We start from the raw sequence: 23,581 nt of genomic DNA on the forward strand, positions 1-23,581 counted from the left end.
TTTGTGTGCACTAGTTCAATGCCATCTTCATCTCCATTCTTTCAACCCCGTCAAAGTCGATACACCACTTTCTTTCGTTTCTCACGCAAACTGCTACTCATCAACCTAACGAGTCCTCGTAATCCCACGTTTATGACACTCGACATCCTACAATATCGCATAAATCTTGTCATAAATCACTGGAACGAAGCTCGCCTCCGCGCAAAGTGGAACCTGTCGCGTAACACGCGGCAACTTTCAACGAAATATCCATCTCCGTTCGATGAGACGTCTATAAATAACTTGAGGGAAATGTACGCGGCGCGTTCGCTCGCGGGTTAATTGTCCTAACGACGACGAACGAAGACGAGGACGACAGACGAAGGAGGAAAAGAGTGGCTGGCGAGCCTTCGGAGTTTAAAATCGGTTAATTCACGGTGACGTTGGTCAACGAGGCGCCAGAGTATTTAGACGGTTAACGCGCGCAAGAACGGGGGTAGGAGAAATCGTGATCGAGCGACGAAGGGGAAAGGGGTCGAAGGAGCAGAGACGCCACTCAACGGCATTATTCGAATTGATGCGGTGAATTGGCGCTGACGACATCGGAGAGCCAATCCGACGGTTTGTTTATTGGTCGCGCGTTGGCGGATTCCTTGCGGTTTGCTTTAATTGAACCCTCCTCGATCGTAAATGAAACTAATACGTACGTATCTGCTTATGGCCGCGAAGTCGATGGGAATCGACCAGTCGATCGTCGGAAATCCTTAGAAGAGATCCCTCGAACAGAAGTCTCGAATTCTGACGAGTGCGACACAAAGGAAAACTCATTCTTAGTTATCATGACGCCTAACGAGGTTTATCATGTACTATTCGTGGCTGCCAGAAGGCAACGTCAGATTTCACCTTGTTACTGACGTTCTGCGACAAGAATACAAACATATTGTTGTGTCGCGTCTCACATACACAAGAATAAGTCAACCATGAACACGAATCGCAGGGTGCGAGTTTGGTCGGGTAAGAAAAGCCGATCCTTCTCCTCCTACGATACCAATGACGCAGTATTCGGACCTACCTAGCCTAAAAAGAATAATTCAGAAGCTTTAAATCTAAAAGTTTATCGCTGGAAATCTAGCGAAAATCGGTCGGTAGACGGGAGTGGCGTTCGATGTCACGCGTGGTGCTGACCTGCGACGCGATAGGAGCTATCGTCGAATTCCTTTGCGGTCGCCACGTGCGCGTAATGGGCCATTACGCGTACGTATGGAAATAATGGGATTTGCATACCCAAAGAGACCTCGTCGTCAAGGGGGGGAGGGGAGGGGAGGGGAGGGGGGGCGAGGCTGGGGAGGAAACCTCCGTCGATCGAAAACGAACGATCTCTGGCTAACGCGAAAACCTGGAAGTTCCAGGAATCCTGGAACATCCAGGAATCCGAAGAAACACGAGTACCGACGGGGGTGGATTCGAAGTATCCCTAACGCAGATTTATTCGAGCAACGAAGCTGCGGTGCAGTTTCCGCGCAGCGAGACGCGTTCGAGCGTGTCGATGGCGAGGAAGAAGGGTGGCGAGGAATATTCCGCGAAGGGGCGGGGGTGGCAAAACAATGGTGACGGATAAAGCGAAGGCAGAAGGTTTCGCGCGGTGGGGTGAAATCAAGGGACACCCCGCATGATTAGTCCGACATTTGCACGGGCAGCGTCTCTCTAGTTGGCACGCATTCCAACGGCTCCCGGAGTCGAGTCGAGTCTCATTCGACTGCGTGTCTGCTCGCCCCAGGGAGATTTTCGCGGCAACCCCCTTAAAATGCTCCGGACGACGACTTTTTCCGCGAGCCTTGATTACGATCCTTCTAACCGTGACATTCGTAACGTCGATTCGGACTATTCACTCGATCGACCCTGTCGATCCAAACCCTGTGATTCCGACGACCAGATGGAAAATTCATCTCGATCGCGTTTTAACAGAACGATAACCGGTTCTGGATGATCATGATTGAACTGGTTGCTGACATCGATGGGGAATAGGCTTTCGCGATGCTTAAGGAGGCAGAGGGGGAGGTAGAGTGTAAAGTGGATTAGTATCGACAAGTTATCCTGTCATGCGCGACCGATTCCGTCGTCGCGATGTGCCAACATAATCAGCACACATGAAATCTGATTCAGATCGAATTTTGTGAGATTCAACAATATAGTAAGCCCGATAGTTACGTAAAGAAATATCACTTAAATAATGTATAATAGGTTGCAACGTTTGTATGAGGAATTGTATTTCGACGTTTTAAAAAATTCGACCCCTGAAGGGGTGAAAAGGGATTGCAATTCCTTTCGATTTCCTTTATAATTGATTTCTTGTTCTTTAATTATAAAGACAATTTAGCTAGGAAAATTGTTAGTCCAAAACATTGGGTAGATTCTTAGTATAGAATAAGAATAGTATTCCACGCGGAAGAAACCGCGGGACACAGGTCTAAGTGCTACCATAATCTGATGGACCAACGCGATCGGTTTCTGTTTCAGATGCTTGCGGTCTGTCGGACGTGGCGCACATCGAGTCCCTTCAGGAGAAGTCGCAGTGCGCTCTGGAAGAGTACTGCAGGACCCAGTACCCGAATCAGCCGACGAGGTTCGGCAAGCTGCTCCTCCGACTGCCATCCCTGAGAACGGTGTCCTCCCAAGTGATCGAGCAGCTGTTCTTCGTCCGGCTGGTCGGGAAAACGCCGATCGAAACGTTGATCAGGGACATGTTGTTGAGCGGTAGCAGCTTCAACTGGCCGTACATGTCCACGATGTGACATTCTGTCTGGCGACAGCTAGCTTCCGCGTAATACTGTCGCTCCCCGTCTCGTCCCGTGGTCCAACCAAGTTTCGATCGTCGAGCCAAACGCTCGATTCGAGCGCTCTGCTCGTCCCACGACTGAAACGAAACGTTCTTTCTCCTTTTGAGGGAACCCCCGCGAAACGTCGTGGACAATGGGTCGTCGACGACGCGTTGGAAATCAACTTTCGACCGACGTTTCCAGGTTTTAACCGCGCTGGATCGCGTGCGAGACTCGTAACACGCGCGTGAAAGGGAACAGACGAACAGAGATGGGCAAAATGGACGAATGAGGGAATCGTCGGACAGATTTTTATTCATTTACCAGTGAAATTGTATAGATACGATCGATTTCGACGTCTTTACAATTTTCTATCATTTTTCTAAATGTCCTTTCAAGGAACTTTCCAACCTATTTCTAAGTAATCAGGAACCCAAGTTCCAGCGGGAGATACTGTGATAAGGTTCGCGTGCAACCAACATACTCTGTCGAAGAACTGTACATAATACGAGACGATCACACTTACAGATAGATTTTCGAACCTTCTGTGTCTATTAAAGAAATTTATTTAAATTAAACGGTAGGTTTCATATTTCCAACTGTGCGTTTATATAAATATGTTGATGTATATATAAATATATACATATATATAATATAATAATAAACACATATAAATATATATATATATATATATATTTATGTATACATGAATGTATATGTATTATGTATACAATATTTACGTATACATATATATATATATATAATAATAATAAAAAAATATATATACATGTATAAGCTTACTCATATACATATTTATAATGAACAATTCATTTGCTAATATCAAAACTATTATTTAATTTAGTGAAACTTCTCCGATAGACATAGAGAGTACGAATATTTCTGGTACTGACTGTATATCCTTGTCAAGAATAGGTTTCGCGATTTGTTACAGGAATCTTTAGCCTGCCGAAGAAGCAGCAGTTATTTATTCCGTCTTCGTAAATTCGCTACGAGTAATTTTGCCCATTTCTGCGAGCAAACGAGGGGATCGAGAAGAACGAAAGATCGGCGCGACGACGACCGATAAACCGTTGATGTTGAGCGAAACGCTCCTCGAAGGAGCCACAAGCTCCATTTCGATAGCTACTTTAAGAAACTGTTCAGACTGCCTAGCAAGAACGACGATTTCTTGCGATTCGGTGCATACACTTAAGATTTGGCGCGTGCAATGTCAATTACGATGCGGTTTCATCCGAGACTCGAGCGAGCTTATTTTTCTCCTTTCGCCATGACGCGTGGGAATCGAGCAGAGCTGGACGAACGAAGCTTGGAACGGAGATAGGCAAAATTCTCAACCGGATAAAGATTTCACATAGCGAATAAAAATAAAAATGATAACGACGAAATTGCGAACTCGATACGTTCCACGAAAGTTCTTTGTACTCGAATGTTGACACGAGTGAATTAAAAGATAAACAAAGAAGCATGAAACAAAGTTACGACACCGTATTTTTCTTCGTTATGCGTTACTCGAATGAAATATTGCCCATCTCCAGCTTGGAAAAAAGATGTTTCGGGGCGAACCGAACGGGGACGTTCGATATTAGAAACTCGAAGAACTGCGGACGATCATTTTCCACCGAACACGCGCTTCAAGTGACGCGTCCACGACGATTTTTCTCGAGTCTGACGTGATCGACGCGCGAAGGAAAATTATTATTCGACTTTCGATGGGGCGAAAGGGATTCGAGCACGGTCATCGGCGAGAAGGTACGAGGTGTACGAGGGCCAGAGAGAAAAGTGGGCGTAGGAGATGGTGCGCATCTCGAGAGAACATGATGCAGAGAAAAGAAGGGCGGGCTGAACGTAAGACGCGATAAAGACGTTGCTTGGCTCAAGAATCGGAGGCACTAACTGGCTTTTACAAGATACGCGGCTGCGTTTAACCCTTTGCAGTCAGAGATTTTTTTATATGAGCAACCCTTAGACATCCTCCCGATATTGTCGATAAAAATTCAAATCATTTTCTTTCTGAAAAAAAATGTACAGACTCATTTTTTGAATAGTTGCATAGCTGTCTTTGCTCTAATGAACATTCAGATGCAGATACTCGATATTTTCAAAGTCCATCGCATCTAGTCGTCGCTGTATCGGCGCCAGCGGAGCGCAGAGTTGGGCTCGCCAGCGTAACTCGTAGCGCGAATGTCCGATGACAGAAACGAGAAAAATTGGAAAGGAACGGAGCGAGCATAAAGCAAAGAGAGAGCGAGACGGAGGGCCGCGGCGCGAAGAAATCATAAATTAGCATTTGTAATCGACGGCGGGGGATCTGGTAGATCTTCCATTGGTATCTCGCATCGATCTTCGCCTCGAGTAATTGCCGTTAGTCGAGTCATGCCGAAACTCTTAGTCATTCGTTTTGACGTCTCGTTCTTCGCGTACGTGCCCGCGTTCCCAAGAATTTCTTTTCTCCTCTGTTTCTCTCTCGCCTTAAAAGACGCGCCACTTCGAATCGCGCAGCGTCTCCTCCGCGCGTCTCTGTCGGAGATGAATAAAAATTATTGTCCAGATAAAACTATCATGAATACGATCGAGGAATAAAGGATAAACGAGCTTCAATCAATAATCAACACCAACGACCGAATTCGAACCTTGTAAATTAAAGGATAGCAATGTTCCAGTCTCGAATAAGGTATTCGTTCGAGTTTCGGCTCCAGGAAGCTACGAATAATTCGCAACGATCCGCGCGCGAATCACGGAACAGGAGGGAAAATGTTCGGTCACGGTAATATTATTTGTCGTTCTTCGAGAAGCTACGAATCGTATGGTATGCGTACAGATAAGAAACCGTAAGAGTTAATTAAGTTAATTTTGCGCGTTCTTTTTGCCTGTTATTTATTAAAGGATTGTATGCTTTTCCGCGACGATCATTGCGTACGAGACTTAGGATACTCTCAATTCTAGACTCTAATACCTTCCTTAATCTTACGCTTTAGTTTTCGTTACTCCATTCGCGCTTAACCATTTGCACTCCGAGGATCTTCGACGGGCTCCTCTGGCAACTTTGCGCCGCTGCTTCTGAAACGTAAACGTTTTCCACGGACAAATTTTACTCGTTTACTTCGTTTGTCTAGTTTGCGTTGCCACAAATAAAATTGGAAATTTTTGCGACGCTAGTTTAGGAAATTTCACGCGTCCTTCTTTTCTTACAAAAGTAACTCCTTATACTTCGAATGCGATTCTTTGACTTTGCTAATTCCGTTTGCATTATTAGAAATTTCATTTAGACCGAGTTGTGGCGCGTATCGCGTACGCGCAAAGGGTTAAGCGTGGCGAATATCGCGCAGACAAAAAGTGAATTGTAATAATGTAATGCGTGTAAAATTCGGCCAGCGTCGCTTAGGCTTAGGAAGTATCGTTCTTCTCGGTTCCCTCGACGAGCACCACGCGCAATTAAAAGTCGAATGGCGATTTACGACGCGAGCAAATCTTCCAGCTTCTGCTTGGCGCGTAGCTTCGATATTCCTCGACAGAGATGGGCAAAATCCTCGTCAAAATAAACAACCTTGTACGCGTACGTATTACGGAGGCTTTCCAAAACACTCAGTTTTTGAAACTGTATCGGAAGGAGAGAATAAAATCACATCACTTTTTTCGAACTACCCCTTTGCGGGCGGAGTTTTGGCTGTGCTGCTTACGCTTTTTCGCTGCAATTATGTCGCCGTCGGAATTATCTTAGAATTGCTAGAATCTTATCAATTATTTTCTTTATTGCCTGCTTGATATAAAACGAACGTTAGAGACGATCTCGTTCACAGAAGGGTTTCGTTAAATCTCACGGTTTGGATCTCTCGAGGGATGAATTTTGAATCTTGCTCTAATTCGATACATATAAACAAAAACAATCGTACATTTTGGATAGAAATCTGTTGTCTCACTTTCACATTATACATCTTGAATTCCAAAAGGTACCGTCGTCGTAAATAACGATAATTTTTAAATAAAAGCTTTACACCCATCTGTACATACCCCTCTAGATATTAAAGTATACAGAGTGCAATTAGCACAAGTTCTGGAGGATGTATACAAACTCCACGACCGCAAAGGTCTACTCAAGACTCGCATGGACCCCGTGTGAAAAGAGAATCGAGTGCATCCATCATCCACTATTATACTACACAGAATCAAATTTTTGCTCATCTCCGACGAATATCAGCGATTCCCTCGAAGCGCGTCGCGTCGATCCTCGGTCGATTAGTACCGAGCACGAGAGCGTTCGTTTCCTCGCCTAATTCTTATTTTCGCGAAGGATGGGTTCTCGAAATTGCGTCGACGGGGTGTTTCTGAATGGAGGAATCGTTTTGTCGGGATCGAACGCTCGCGGAGCATTCGGAGACGGCGCGACGACGCGCTGACAAATATATTTTTCTTTCGCAGAGACGCGTGTTGTACGATAGTCGCTCGTCGCTCGGTCTCCGACGGAAGAAGATCGCAGGGAGACGATATAAACGCGCGAGATGAGACTCGGCGAACGCAATGTGATATACATATGTACATGTACGTGAAAAACTAAAAAAAAAAAGGAACAATCCGGTTTTTTCGAGACGGTGCTTTTTTTACTCTATAAATACTGTACGATATACCTGGAACACGGTGCGTTGTATAGGGTTGTACGAGGAAAAGGGACGACGGATCGTTTGAGAGAATGAACAAATATTTGAATACTACGTTTACGATAAATGTGGCAATGTCGAGCTAGTTACTTAGAGAACCACTTAGGGGTATATGGGATATTTCTAATATTTTTAAGCAGCGATCGTTTCTTAAAAGCGACAGACGCGTACACACTGCACATGCATACATACACAGACAGAGGACACATAACTCGTGAAGCGAGGGAGCGACGCGTATCGATCGGAAACGATAAGCGCGAATCGAATCGAATTCACGATCGACCCAATTAGCGGAATTCGTCGAACTTGTTCCGATCGAGTCCCGCACGCGGATGCTCGTGAAACTGAAAAATTGTATTATACCGAGCACGAATTGCGTTATCGTTGAATGTTCGTAGGGCGGAAAAGATATCTATACAGAGTTATGTATAAAGGCGCGAGAACATTTTTGTATAAAACGTGTACATAATTAATATATACATACATATAAATGCAAATATAAATACGATTATATATATATATATAGATATATATATATATATAAATATACAGGTACGAATATAAATATGAATATACGTATGAATATGAACAGAAATATATACGCATAAGAATTACAGAAAGTTTGAGCGTTTAATCGAAACATCGGTCGACGGTAGCGTAAGAAGAGAGTGAAACGGAGAAGTCTGTCTGGAATGGAGGACCAACACGAAATTACAGGTAAGCGTTAGGGATTCTTTAAACAAATGCGAAATTACTAATTAATGGAGTGGTAGTTAGTTTATATTATTAGTTTACAATGATATGGGCGTTCGGATCCTGGGATCTTCATCTTTTATCACCGCATCGCGCACTGTTCACGCTACGACTTCATTCTGTCTTTTTCAGTAGATATTCGTCTGCGATCCTGGTGTGTCCTGGTTTCGGTTAAGAAATTAGCGTGTTCTTCTTTCTCTTCAATTCATCATTCGGAATTTCTTGGTGGAAGTTCTGTCTTACGTAGCTTAGTTTCTTTTTCATGAGATCCAAGTTCGGTTGTCCATTCCTCCTTGATATTATCTTTCATTTTTCCTTTTAAATTATCATTATTGCTCCCTTCTATCTTACGTAGCTTAGTTTCTCTTTCATCGAGTCCTCCATTCCTCCTTGATATTATCTTTCATTTTTCCTTTTGAATTATCATTATTGCTCCCTTCTATCTTACGTAGCATAGTTTCTCTTTCATAAAGTCCACCATTCCTCCTTGATTTCATCTTTCACGTGTTCCTTTTAAACTATCATCATACCTCCGTTAAAAAATTCGATAAAATCTTCCAGGAACGTATTCTCGAGGTCCCACAAATTTCAAGAAAAAGACCGGAGGTTTCCAAAAGTGCTGGATAACCTCGTCGAGGACCAGGGATGGCTCGCGACGCGACATCGCCAATCCGGATCACGATTGGGTTACGTCCGCGCGTTTACAGCGTCGAGAAAAGAAGACGGAATTTTTGAACGGGAGCCAAAGCGACGCTGCGCGGCCGAAAAAAGCCTCTCATCTTCGCTCCCTCTCTATCCCTACGTTTGTTTCTCCTGCCAAGTTAGATTTATCGAAATTCTAAGCATCCGGCTGGCCCTCCGCTCTCCGCTCGTCACGCCGCCGTTCGCGATCTTCTGCGCCCGACTCGGCCGCAGTTTTTGCCTTTCCGTGTGCGCCAGCCCCGTCTTCCTCGTGATTTATCCGCAATTTATGCGCGCGCCGCGGGAACTCGCGACACGACGCTGGAGAAACCGATACGAAAGTTTGCGCGATCAGCGCCGAACGTCGCCACGACGGGACTGCCCTATAGATCGAGGGTAAGAGGATGTTGCGTTGGGCTTCGCTGGCAAAAAGGTGCTATAGCGTGCTGGAAAGATGATTAGCGGGGTGGCGAGACGGAATCTTCATTCGTCTTCGTTCGATCGCCACCTTTCGCGCTCTCGTAGCTCCCTTATTACACCAAGTGTACAATTCGTTTCACGCGTTGATACCACAGGGATATTGTAGATAGATTAGGGGAGCCAGATATCTGGCCTTTCCACAGCTAAAACGAGATAGAAAACCATGGTGCCCTATCGAGTGTTGCAATAGCTGCGCGAAGCCTTTCCTCGGCTGCCAGTTACGCGTATTTCGCGTTAGCAACGTCGAGCTCGAACTCGTTTCCAAGCATTCCTGCACGAACGTATTTCAATATAAACAATCGCCGAGCGAATTTTCCCTGACGCACGGCAGTGATTTCTGGCCGACGTGACGGCGATGCCTCCGTCTGCGAGCGCGACCCCGCGTGCCCTCGCTCGAGAAACGCAAAGCGACTCGTCTCGGTTCCTCTTTATCCTCTTCCCCCAACCTTGCTGCTCGGGCTGCCTGGTTGCTTGCAAAGCCTGCCATTCCTCCCTTCGTTTCACGGATCCTTCCAACCTCCTTTCTCGTTTCTAAAACACTCGATTTTCAGTGGTGTCGCGCTGGATACTTAACAAACTACGAGCCTAATCCAGAGGTCTCAGTTAAGCTTCGAATGAATGTGAAGTTCGTCTCGGTTCCTCTTCTGAACATTTTCCAAACAAGGAAACGAGACAAACACATTGACAAACTTCAGATTTATTCGAAACCTAGGGTTTTGCCCATCTCTGCATCGAGGTTAGATCGTGTCCCGCCATTCTCCAGCTAATTACGCGTAATTTAGTTTGGAAAGCGTAGAACGATGTCTACATGCTTGAAATTCATATTTTTTTTTTTTTTTTTTTTTTTGAGGAGGAGGATAAATATTGTTCGCCTTCATTTCCTAAATATTTTGTCCACATCCATCTGCATTTGCACCTGATAAAATTCACCCCTGAAAGCATCGAGTGAGCATACCCTGCGTTGGCCAAAAATTTCGTTGAGTTTGTAATCGTGTTCAGGTCTGAAAGAGTTAAGAAGATCGATCTACCCAGAGAAATAACTAATTACTAACTTGACGAGGAATTTTACAAATCAGGAATCACGAGTTTGCCAAAAACACGGGAAGAGATAGAGTACATATGCTTCCTTGCTGAGAAAAATCGCTGTTTATTTCCCCGTTTACATTCGTACGAACTTATTGGCCAACCTGATACATCGAGATTCGGCAGTGGCGAACGTTATCGGCGCGCTTACGTGTCAGCGATCAACGCGAGGCATTTCCGGTGAAGAAAGTTTGCGGTCGTGGCCTCTCGAGGTCGAGCCACTGGAGAACGGAGCGAGGGGGTAAATTTTGGAACGAGTCCAGGCGCGGTCCAGCAACCGCGATAGCAGTTGGTCGCTGGGATCGGTGTATTCCTTCGCTTTATCGTCTCTCTGGAAGAGATACGGTCGTGGGTCCTATTCCGATAACCCGTCGCCACGTTCAACCTTCTGCGCGTATATCGTATCGTATCGTATCGAATCGCATGGACAGGTTCCTTCAGCCCTGTTTTCCCTTCGTGTCGCGTTAAAGCAAATGCGTGTAGGAGTCTTAGCAGTTGTGTTCGTTAAAAAATTGGGTCGTTTAATTTAGGTACTCCAAAACATCTTGTATCCACGGAAAACGAAGTATAGTATGCACTTGAATGAGAGATGTAGCGAAACAGGAATGTAACTATGTTACTCAGGGATAATGTAGCTTTTTGTTACTGAAAACAATTTTTTTTAATCGATTCAGTATTTCCGGGGATTACTCCCTACGTACGAGTAAACTTGACCTCTTTATGATATTAGTATAGATAAATGAAATAACGTACGTTTTTAACGAGTGAATAAAAATAAAGTTCCTCTTAACCCTTTCAGATCTGGCGTCCACAATTGAGGACACAATATTTAAAAATTACCGACACTATCGTTTAGGGCGAATGTCATTTGTGCACACGAAGAAAGTTTTCCTCCGAGACTACGCTATTAAAATTTGTTTATATTTCTTCAATGCTAATTTTAGCCCAAGTTAACCCTAAAAATTAAATTACATTAAGTAATTTAGTACATCGAGAATTCAGGTCTGACAGAGCGAAAAGCTCTCGAACAATTTCATAGCATTCTTCTCGAAATGATCGATCTACCAAACTTTCGGGTTCGCATAATCGACAGCCATTTTGGCCGAACGTTTTCGTGGAACGATCCAACCGAGAATATTGGTATCGCAACTCCCATTGCATCACTGACTATCGAGTAAACAACCATTTTTTCCCCTTTCTTTTCTAGTCGTTTCGCGATAACGACGGCTAAAAACAGCGATTACGATACATCTTCGATTCGGATAACGAGCGAGCAATGGAAACTCTCATCCAACGAAATTGGGACGACAGCTTGTAATCTAAGTTTACAGAATTCAGATTCTAACGAGCGAACTTTGATGGCTACTAAATTCCCTATACGTAGATGTCAGGCGTAGAAATGAATTCTGTGCCTTTATATTCGCACACTTATAACTCTAGTTTAAGAAATATTTAGTCGTCATTTTGTTACGCTGAAGTGCCAACCTTCGAAGAAATGAAACACGCGGATTACATCGACATTGTCTGTTGTATTATTATTAATTAAATATTAAGGTTAGTTCAGAAAAGCGCAGAATTCATTTCTACACGTGTACTGTACTTTATCGTAACGACCATCAGGTTGACAATATTATTATTATAGACGAGCTCGTTGCGCCTTTCTCCGATGGATGATCCGATTAACCGGTTTACGGCGATCAAAGGGAACGCGCCCCGGTAAAATGGGCTCCGTGTCTTCCGTTTCTTGATGGAGTAATGCGCGTTCGTTGTGTTTCAATTGGTTATTCGCGACCCACGCATAAATTGCGACGTCTTCGTTTGTCCGTCGCGTCTTCCGTCGATCGAGCGCAGCTTCCTTGGCGAACGATGCGCGCTTCCGGAACCGCGACGACGGAGATCGAGAAGAGTGGATTGTAGGTGGATAAAGAACCAGGCGTCGGCGTCGCGAGAATATTTACTCGTCATTTTGTGACACTGAACATGATATGTATATGAATTGGCCAAAGAGTTCGTTCGATTTTTGATGATGTTCGTCTCTGTGGAGTTCAGATGGTTACTCGATGGGGACTTCTGCAAACGAGGAATCGTGAATTTGTACAAAAGATGAGGAAATATAGAACAAAATAGACGATAATAGTTTTTTGTTTAACATGTTTACTGGCGATTACTCAAGGGAATCACGAATTGTTGCACAAGAAGATAGTAACTTTTCTTATTAAAACAGCGAATGAGTTGCCACTTTTTGTTAGCAAAATAGTGACCTAGATCACGCATCTCTATCGAATCTTGGCGCCCAAGACAAAGGGCTTTAAATTTGCCTAGTAAATAGGTTAAGAAAAATCGCTGTTTATTTCTGCTTTGAGTCCGAACGAACTTCTTGGCCCAACTAATATAATATGAGACCATCGCGTACGTTGTCAAATAATACCAATGTTTTACGTTATTTTATAATATCAAAGTAGTCATCAACTATGAGGAATCTACGCGTAACAAAATTTTTTTGTCCTGACGACTCATCTTTGCTTAGAATCGCTGTTTTGGGGGTTGCACGATGGGGTAGTTTGTCGAGAACGAACGACCGCGACCCAACGGGAAAAGAAGGCTGTTTTTAACGCGTGTATACGTATACGACGAGGCGCGTAAACGAGAGGCGGAGCTATGCCTTCGTAGGGGTCAGAGGGCACTACCAATCGCAGCCTCCTGATAACCACTCTCGCCGGCGGCTACTCTCAATGTACGGAGTCGTGCGCGCGCTGAAATGCTCTGCGTTCGTTGCGTGTCATGGCGCGAGCCTTGATTATGCGTTCTTTCGCTGATGACTGAATATCGAAAAAGTTTTTCTGGAAACATATAGGGTGGAGAGTATTACAGTAATGGGCGAGAGTCTTAGGCTACCATGTGCATAATATCAAATGTTGAAAATAATTCTGTGCCTTTCTATACTCGCTATTTATTCAAAAAGAAAAACCATGCAACTTTTAATATTCTCTCGGTCACACATTTTCCATTTACCATAGAAATGTAGAAGATGTATCATTTTATTATATCAAGTAGCAGGCATTCTCACGAATTCCTTTAATCGAAAAGGTGGCCCAGCTTCGACCTCGTGAATTGGAGGAAAGATTTATCACCGGAATCAATCCAATCGTGTTTCCCGAGAGTAGAGCGTCGCAGCGAACGACGCGTCACGACTCTCGCATAATCGTTCGATTTATACTCGTCGCTTTTTCACGCGAAGGCAGCTTGGAACGGCTGGTTTCCGTTCCAGTGAATTCGTTTCGTCATTCATTGATTTCGTGCTACATGTAGCGAGCAGGACAGACTTTAAAAGTTAAACTCATGTTTAAACCCTTCCAGACTTGAGGGAGTGAATAAGAAAATAGAATGTATACAATATCCAAGGAAAAAATGAATTCTTGTAATAAGACTACGTGCGATATTCAATTTAATAAGGCATCTTAATACACCGAGAACCTTGCACGTGACGATACTTACGTTTTTCACTTGAATTACTTTATGTATGTTTACCATGGCACTGTGGTTGCTTTACGGTGAGTATATATGAAGTAATTTAAGTGTAATATCCTTTAAACATTTGTGTATATTCACGCGTGCACGTATTATTTTAAACTGCTACCTTATATCATTCAAATTACGCGCACTTTTCAGCCCGCCATCTAGCGGTAGAAAGCCCGAACTATTTTTCGGAGTTTGGTCAGCGCCTCTCTCGGGAAAACGCTCAAGTTTGTCCTCGATAGTTTCTTTTTTTGCCGCTAGATGGCGGGTTTTTTACCGACATCGTCGATACATTACCATTCGCGTCGATACATTACCATGCGTGTCGATACATTACCATCATGCCGGTAAAAAAGATAGCGGAAATGGCGCCATCTAGCTGTGAGAAAAGGAACTATCGAGGACAAACTTGAGCGTTTTCCCGATAGAGGCGCTGACCATACTCCGAAAATTAGTTCGGCCTTTCTATCGCTAGATGGCGGGTTAAAAAGTGCGCGTAATTTAAATTAGGTAAACATTAATAGTAATTTCTTCTGACATATTAATCTCGAAAACATTTTATTTTGAATATATATACACTGAAATTTCAATATCAACTGACAACAACAGAAACATTCTTAATCCTTAAAAAATCGCGAAATCGACTAGATTACGTTATCAACATTATACAGTATTCTAGTAGTGTAATCATACAGCGTTCGCAACGATAAAATTACAAAGTCGAACATGTCTTCCATTACGGCATATTCGAAAGTTACTTCTTCAATTATAATACGCATTCCATATTTCCAATCGCGTTATGTATACAACAAAATAACATTTAAAGTCTATGCGTGCCAGACGCTCGTCGCTATAATATATTTCAATATGGCATTTTACACTATCTACGCATCGCGTTTCAGCGAAACGATAAAAACTCGAAGACCTTGAATCTGATTTACGTGTCGTCGATAATAATTCAAGTTCGCCAATGGTATACGTCAACCCTTTGTCTAATCTGACGCGCGTAAAGTGTTTAACATCCACGGTATCGATTCATTCGGGACTGTTCCCTTACATTTCCTAAACATTTTACAATTATCGAATTTCGTCATTGTGTAAAAGGTAGGCGACAAAAGGTTGCTCTCGTTTCCTTTCCTTCTTCGTTTCGACTAGTCGCAATGAATCATGACTTTGATGACATCACTTTGTCCAGATTTTGCAGTATCAAACGCTGCTACGGTCTCCTCGATTTTGTAATGTTGGGTTATCAGCGGTTTCACGTCTATTTTTCGAGAGGCCACTAGTTCCAGGGCGTCAGAGTAACTGCAAGACAAAAATTGCAATTTAAATCGTATTGGGTAATTAACACGTTCCTTGGCAATTGCAGGCCATTTGAAGTTTTGACGAAATTGATCGAAGATTGATACATTATTCACGCAGTATTTCACTACATCATTAACCCATGAATAATTAATTTATTTTATTTCGTTCTATACTGCAGCGATGCCTCATTCTTTCGGTAGAAAAATATTTTCCAGAATTAAATTTGTCATGAAGTATATGTTTTCATTTATGGTACACGTGGCCTACAGGTCAAGTTTAACGTATACCATAAATCGTGGCGCGGAACGTGTTAACATTTAATTTTGATAACTGAATTTTATAAAGTAATGTTTCCAAGTAAAACAGACATAATTAACATTAGTAAAACTTACTCGTTCGCGTATCTGAAGACTCCTCTAATATCGACTTCCCTTACCAGGGCGTTGATCAATGGAATTTGGACTTCCGGTGCACCCATCCCTACCAAAACTGCCACTCCACCGGATTTGGTCGCCTGAAAACGAACAACACGTTGCACGAGACCTTGCAACAAACTTTAACACTTTATTTACATATTTAGAAACAGTTTGCAATTTGAACAAGAATTTTCTATATTAACACGCGTTTACACAGACTGACATTATTTCTTCCATATCGTTACTATGGTAATAGTAACTGGCGATGAATAGTAAATGGCGATTCAATTTCTGCAACACTGTGCAAATAAAGGTAAAAAAATAAATAAGCAAATAAAGGTAAATAAAGTGTCAAGAACCAAAAGTCGTCTCATCGATGCTGGATGCGATCCAAAACGAAGGAACTCACGAGAATTGCCAACCGAATGGACGACTGAGCCCCAGCAGCGTCGATCGATCTGTCAGGTTCTTCTCCGAAGAGATCGTGAATTTTCTTCACAACTTCCGGCTCCGTGTATTCCTCCTTCACCAATAACGTTGCGTCAGCACCCAGTTGCTCCGCGACGTCCAACCTGCTCTTCAGCCGATCTGGACAGTGAACACAGTGTCACAAAAGAGGAATAGTATGTTTCAGAAAAGAGCGAACAATACGTTTAACACACCAATCATAACAACTTTGCTGGCACCCATAGCCCTGGCTACCAACAAGGTGACGAGACCGATGGGGCCTGAGCCCAAAATCAACACCTTCGAGCCGATACCGATGTTTGCGCGTTTGCAAGCATGGACACCGACAGATAGAGGCTCCATCAGTGCTCCTTCTTCCATCGTTACGTGATCCGGTAACCTGCGATCAATGAAATCCTTAGAATACGATACCCGAGGCTTTCAGGACGTCAGTTATTCGAGTAAGAGGACATCAAAGATAATCAAAGATAGAACTCGTTGAATCGAGATAATAGTCACGTACGTGCATTTGGATCGTTATCTTATTAGATTGTGTTGCAAATTGCCGAATAAATAAGATTTCCCCCTTATCTTAACAGTCAGTGACGCAAAGCCGCAGTGACGACGATAACCTTGTCGAACTTTTTAATATGTCGCGGTCGAACCATTGTATCTTTATGTTGGACTTCATTCTTATATATGTATAGATGGATAACTATCGTCAGACTGCCGATTTTCTGCATTCGTAAAAAGCGCATACGAAACGTACGGAGACAAATGTTTCGCGAATCGATATAATAATTAGACTGTGTATTTTTGTATATTTATGGAAAGCTTGAATGTCCAAGAAGTAGGGGTGTGCGGGATTCCCGAGAATATCCGGGATTACCGAGAATATTCGGGATTCCCGAGAATATTCGGGATTCTCGAGTTTATGCGGGATCCCGAGTTGATACGAGATTCCCGAGAATACGCGAGATCCAGCATAAATCCGGGATTTCCGAGAATGTACGGGATCTCGAAAATGTTCGGGATTCCCGAAAATATCCGGGATTCACGAGTTTATGCGGGATCTCGAAAATGTGCGGGATTCTCGAGAATATCCGGATTCCCGAGAAAATTCCGGATTCACGAGTTTATGCGGGATCCCGAGTTGATACGAGATTCCCGAGAATACGCGAGATCCCGCATAAATCCGGGATTTCCGAGAATGTACGGGATCTCGAAATTCTCGGGAATCCCGAATGGTTTCGGGAATCTGGAATCCTCGGGATTCCATCCCGATCCTGGGAGGAATTCCGGTCCCGACCGGGATCCCGCACACCCCTAGCAAGAAGGTTACAGATTGCTACTGACTCAATCGTGGCTTACTTGTAGCAGAAATCGGCTGCGTGTTTGTAGTAACGTCTCAGATTGCCATGGACCGGCGGCGTGGCACAAAATACCATATCCTTGCACAAATTGTAACGTCCTTCCTTACAGAAGTGACACGTGCGACAGGATACGCCAGGTTCGATGGCCACTCGATCGCCAACCTAATTCAAACACTTGTTGAGAAACGATCGGGAAGGAGCTTCGCCCAGAACTAGGTGAGACGTTTTAGCCAGCCTTCGTAAAGGGTTGACTGCTACACGCTCTCCACATACTCGATGGAATATGATGTTATCATATTAATATAATATTGTTACATTTCAGGTTCATCATAATGAAACTTTACTGTACAACAAGTGTAACAGAACGCTAACGAGAACAAAAGTAACCGAATACAATCTCTAATATACGAGAATAGTATATCGGTACGTCTGCACATAATGGCATCTGGCTATCTAATGTCAGCTTGACAGGCGTTCGATCCGGAAGATTGCTCGCAATAATATTATTATATTGTATTATATCAATATTATCTTATTATAGTATACTAAGATATCACTGTCCGAAACTTTTATGGAAACTTAAGGATTAAAAGTGTGGTATTTTACTTGGCCTTGGAACATGTTTCGGACAATAAGATATTAGACTATATTAATATAATATTTAATAATAATATAATGCTTCTGAAATTGAACAAATTGTCCCGCAAGAGGATTCGTTCGAATTACCTTTAAATTCTTCACGCCTTTTCCTAGCTTGGCGACCACACCAGAGGCCTCATGGCCGATGATCATGGGTTTGCGCACCACGAAATCACCAATCCCACCCTTTACAAGATAATGCACGTCGGAACCGCAAATTCCAACGCAGCTCATTCTAAGGAGTACCTCTGAAAACGTAAAATTCAGATTTGATGTTAAAAGGAAACGTGTTTTAGCTAACTTTTCTGAATACAGGTCACAGCGATCTCGAGCAATGTAAAAGTGTAAATTGTAATGGTATGCGATGCAAATGCGTTTGAGATAGTTGATATCTTCTATTACTCATACCGTTTGAACTTGAGAATCTTGAGGCTCTCAAGGTCTTTTGGTATCGAGTAGTGTTCAAGATGATTCAAATTGTACATCATAAATTCGAAGTAATTCAATCACTCTTGAGTAATTCAATCACACTTGATCGATCATCGTCGGATTTTTGTTAATCGGTTTTTTCAATCGATCGGATCGAGAGGATGATATAAAGAGAGATAAACAGAAGGAAATCTATCTTATCGTTAATTAATGCTTGCATTGAAAAGCATCCTAATGGAAAGTGTATGTTATTTACGATTACATCGAATCTCGACTCACGTAACTCGATAACTCGATTACATAAACCGTCACGACTAATCTTAAATATGACTAGCACGCGAATATTTATGCATTTATGGCAAATGGAAATATGAGACAAATTTTCACTCAAATTACAATTCTGTTTCATTTATCTAGTTATTAACTACGATGTTTTACAGAAGATAGTTTGAGAAACCCTGCGTTATACGTTCGTATGTTAGTTTTCTTTGCTTCAAAGAATGTATACGTTCGCACTCGATGCATAGACGTTTAAAAACAAAGCAACGCCAATTAATCATCCTATAGTTCTATAGTTTGTCGTCGAATGGTAGAGACGACACTTAATTGCAACAGTTCTCTAACGTTACACTCAAACTATCGTTTAGCTAAACACCTGATAAACGTATGAATGAATCTCTTCGGTCGAGGAAGAAAAGAAAATTGGCGAATAGATTGAATAGAAATAAACAAATCCAGAGCGACACTTACCATCGTCATTAGGCTCCTCGATAGGAGTTTGTTCCTGAAATGAAAAATATTAGAACGTTTTATGTGACAGAATTAGAGCGAGCAATCATTTATAATCTTAAAAATCAAGAATACCGATTAATTTGAAAGGTGATCTCCCCAAATATAATATTAATGTTAAATATTAATAAAAATTATTTTGGTATCGGGTGTTGGCTGAAGCCTCGCAAACTCCTGAGCCGACTCTGATGACCGCGCATATTGTTATTAGATTTGAACACCCTTGGGCAGTGTTCCGCAACCTTTTATCTTTCACGGCATAACAATGTTTTATCGATAATTTCGCACACATGTAAAAGCTTGCAAATACATAAATTACAATAACACGTATATGTTTTCATTAAGTAAAAAACACAATAAAAGAGCTCTATGTACGTAGACATTTACTTTTATTTAAGTTTTATATATATGAAGCAGTTTCGATTGTACACCAACGCGAGAATAAAAATGTATAGTTACAGAACAACCAAAAAAAAAAAAAAAAAAAAAAAAAAAAATGTCCTCTATAAATTTAAATATAAAGTTTGTTGTTTGGTATTTACTTTTGCCCGTTTAATCAATGTTAATTAACTAAAGTGCGTCGTCACTCAGACACAAAGGCGTTGACGCTTAAGCATACATATACGAAAATTGGAAGAGTATACGACTTGGACAAATTTAAACTAACGCGGTGGTTAAAATGTTTTTTTATTCTCGTGAAAATCATCGCGGCACACCCAAGATCACCTCGCGGCACACAAGCGGTTACGGAGGTCCGGGCATGAAACTATATCGAAACTGTAAACACTTGGTATTCCTGAAGGGAGTGTTAAAAAGAAGATTGAAAGAAGTTATGCAGTTTCAAATTTCTTCTTTTAATTCTAAACTAGAGTTACGAATAAAAAAGAAAAATAATTTCTGTATGTAATAAATCCCAAGTAAAATTGTAACCTGTTGGAAGAACAACAACGAGTTGCGGGCTACTGAAATTCGCATGCATAGACGAGTTGTAATGACCATCAGGTTGAGAATTTAAATAGGTTGGTAATTTAACGTACCGAAATGTCCGATACATATTTTTAATTAAATTGTGACCAAATTAAATTGTGTACCAAACGATCGAATGTATAGGCACAGAATTAATTTCCACATCCAATTCGATTAACGCAGAGAGATTTCGAAGCACGTTACAAACCGCGTAATAGATTGACAGTTTCGTTTGAATTTGTTGGTATAGCGCAAGGTGAGCGGGAGGGCATCGCTGAACATCAACTTAGGCAATAGAAGGTAATGGAATGATATCGTTCAACACGTGAGTGTACTCTGTTCGCTAATAATACGGAAGCGATTGAGCGTGCAGGTACTTAACTACTACAGTAATGAGCATACAGCGATAGAAATAGATGACCTTGATCCTCCAATGAACGCAAATGATTCGTCTCTAGTTATCTGGTCTGTTCTCGTCTCGTCGCCATTCAAAAAGTTAATGTAGCTCGCTTTCAATTAATAACGAAGAGATGAAGAAATTGAATCGAGTTTGAGCCGAAAGGTAATCTCACTCGTGCCGTCTTCGACAGATTGAGTGTCACGAGACTTTCTGTTGGGGGTCACGTACCAAACGCTACAAATCCGAAGACTTGCCACAAATAAACTTGGAACTTACGAATTCTCAAACTAAACACGAATAGGAATACGTCTGTTTATTTTAGTGGAGACGTATTATTCTCGTGAATATAATTAAAATTCCGCTATTTACTCGGATCATGCACTGATACCCAAGATAAGGAAAGAGATCCAAGACACTCAATCTGTTAAATTTATTTCTTATCGATGCCAAGTGCGATTATGCTCTGGCAATTATGCACTCGGCATTTTAGTTGTGCTAAAAATGCACAATTTTAAAGCTTGCCTCTACAGATAAACAATTCGAAAAATTTTCATAATTCATAATACCGAAGGAGGTGGAAATTGTACGATCCGTTTATTAACATTAATCGCTTATGTTCGTGTACAAGGTACACGTAAAAATTCGTACTGACCAAACGAATGTCATTGATGCCGTAAAGAATAGCGGTGAGATTGTCCTTGGCCATGATCGTAGGCGACGGTTGCGTTTGAACAAATGGAAGGAAACGAAAAATTTCTCGAAAGAACACTGGGACCCGACTCGAAACTAAAGAAGGAGAACGCGCGCTGTCTATATATGAACACCCGCCGAGAACGGTTAGTTCTCGCTATCACCACGACGAGCTGCCTTATCACCCATAACCCATGGAAACCTTTCCTTCTTTCGTCGATCGACAAATGACGCTTCTCCTCGTCAATCTATACCGTAGGCCAGCGTTTCTCAAATTTCTTCGATGAAGATAAATGTTTCAGTGGTGGGCTAAAATCAAAATCGACATGTCATTTATTTTAGAATACTTCGCAATTATTTAAAACAAACATACTTACCGTTCACCGATTTCAATTTACGTGGCTATATTTTTTATGTTTAACGTTTTCGTACTTACCGATATATGGAATTGATTCGATAATGGTAAAAAAGAAAATTTCATATAATTCACTACTTCGATTGAATGCAAATTAAATGAGAGTGAATGTTTAACGAGTATGATATTAGATTGTACCAATAGTTTTGTCCCGTGACTTGCGCTCAGTTATTTTGTGCGGCAGTGTTTATATAAATAGACAACCTGATTTCTTAGATGTTAACGTAACAATGATAGAGCAAATTCAAAAATTAATTTGTTTATCAAATCTCTTCCATCACTTTACTTACAATCAAACTATTTATACCATATAATTTGTTCATTTGAACCAAATAACTTTTATAACAACATTTTTTTGATAGGTTGCGATTTAAACGAAACACCCTGTATATTACTGGAAGCTTTTCTTTTTCCAGGTCCTCCGTCCCATCCACCCCCAAGGTAGTCGTTAAGCCAGAATTTATTAAAGTTGAAAATGAAGACTTCAATTGCTCGACATCGATTCGGTTTAAAGTTCAGAGATCGCTGATCCATTGCGAAATGGACCACATATGGAAACAGCGATGGAATAATATTTTATATTTTCATGTCCAATTTGAAACGAACTAAACGTTATCTTATCTGCGCGACGCAAGTTTCCATGTATTGATAACGGGCGAAACTTCTCATCTAGATAAACAATTACGAGTAACGAATAGAAGATAAATATCTTGTCATTTGTTCGGTGAAGAATTGATGTCCTGAATTACAGGATAATGTTAACTTTCACGTTGAACAAATAACATTTTATCTCAATATAATTGTTCGCTAGAATTAAACGTTACGTATAAATAAATACTATTACAGACGAGGACAGAAAAGGCACGTGCCCTTGGGCGACATGTTACACAGGTCCTTAAAAGTGAACAAATTTAATTTATTTTTTCCAATAGATCGTTATAGAGAACCATTTCTTGCTACATTTTTATCTTAATAATTAATATTAAACAATCTGTAAAGATAGTTCGTAATTAGTAAATAGTAGTAACGCGTATTCCATAATAACAAGACTGGTGTATAAATACAAAACTGTCTTTATCATTTTTTATGCACGAAAGTCAGGTCAGAAATCACTGGCAAAGCTACGGAATTGATATTGTTTTATCACTTTTACAGTATGGCACGAAAGGATTAACATAAACAAGCACATGAGTTTGTATGTATGAGCGCGTTGTCGTAATGCAAATAATACACGATCCGTATTAATTTTTCTTCTCAACATTTACAACACCCTCCGCTCTGAAATTCGTGATCTTCCATCCTTCTCTCAAACATCCCACTAATTCTTTTCCATCTTACTTGGTCTATTTCCTTGCGTTGTCTTGCTTAGTCTTCCTTGTTTAAGGTTAGATTGAAAAGCGACCTCTGACTGTATCTCGCCACTGTCCAAGTTATTTTTGCATGACAATATACGTACATTGTACCTATGTACGCAATAAGCCGCTCAATAATGATACAAATACGTAACCAATCGCTATCATGCATTTGACAAGATCCCCTTCACTAAAGTAGTAAATCTGTCCAAAGGCTTACAATTACGTAAAACTTACTTGACACTGTCCACGTACACGAGAAGTTCCAGAACGAACTAGCCGTATAAGTCGAGAACTAACTGTATTTCTATACATATCAAAAGAGTTGCGAAACATTTATATATATGCACAGAGGTAGGAAAAGAAACAATCAAACGCG

The 23,581-nt window shown here is 41.6% G+C and overlaps 2 protein-coding genes and 1 long non-coding RNA gene across 3 annotated transcripts in view; 2 read left to right on the plus strand and 1 right to left on the minus strand.

The window, feature by feature from the left end:
• LOC128885514 (COUP transcription factor 2) overlaps positions 1-4,187 on the plus strand; it is a 102,155-nt gene extending 97,968 nt beyond the window's left edge. The window contains exon 4 of the mRNA XM_054139596.1: positions 2,497-4,187. Within this exon, the coding sequence (XP_053995571.1) occupies positions 2,497-2,771 (275 nt within the window). The 3' untranslated portion in view covers positions 2,772-4,187. The remainder of the gene's footprint in view (positions 1-2,496) is intronic.
• A 10,335-nt stretch (positions 4,188-14,522) lies between these two features.
• Positions 14,523-21,682, minus strand: LOC128885515 (sorbitol dehydrogenase-like). Its single transcript, XM_054139597.1, has 8 exons — positions 21,398-21,682; positions 19,341-19,374; positions 18,249-18,409; positions 17,521-17,684; positions 16,365-16,549; positions 16,112-16,290; positions 15,679-15,800; positions 14,523-15,286 (listed from the first exon to the last, which is right to left on the minus strand). Exons 1-8 carry the CDS (start codon positions 21,449-21,451, stop codon positions 15,133-15,135), a joined length of 1,053 nt encoding a protein of 350 aa, XP_053995572.1. The 5' UTR covers positions 21,452-21,682; the 3' UTR covers positions 14,523-15,132.
• On the plus strand, positions 16,546-17,209 carry LOC128885516 (uncharacterized). Its single transcript, XR_008459624.1, has 2 exons — positions 16,546-16,668; positions 16,749-17,209. It is a non-coding gene; the product is annotated as an uncharacterized LOC128885516 (long non-coding RNA).
• Positions 21,683-23,581: the final 1,899 nt, after the last annotated feature.

Source organism: Hylaeus anthracinus, unplaced genomic scaffold (assembly GCF_026225885.1).
Source record: "Hylaeus anthracinus isolate JK02 unplaced genomic scaffold, UHH_iyHylAnth1.0_haploid 11981, whole genome shotgun sequence".
Lineage (NCBI taxonomy): Eukaryota > Metazoa > Arthropoda > Insecta > Hymenoptera > Colletidae > Hylaeus > Hylaeus anthracinus.

What these genes read in the sequence shown, in the direction of transcription:
- LOC128885515 (XM_054139597.1), bottom strand. Translation starts at nt 21,451, where the DNA reads ATGGCCAAGGACAATCTCACCGCTATTCTTTACGGCATCAATGACATT. An exon ending in CGAGGAGCCTAATGACGATG is followed by an intron (nt 18,410 to 19,340) that starts GTAAGTGTCGCT and finishes TTACGTTTTCAG; the next exon opens with AGGTACTCCTTAGAATGAGC. An exon ending in CAGCAAAGTTGTTATGATTG is followed by an intron (nt 16,291 to 16,364) that starts GTGTGTTAAACG and finishes TTCACTGTCCAG; the next exon opens with ATCGGCTGAAGAGCAGGTTG.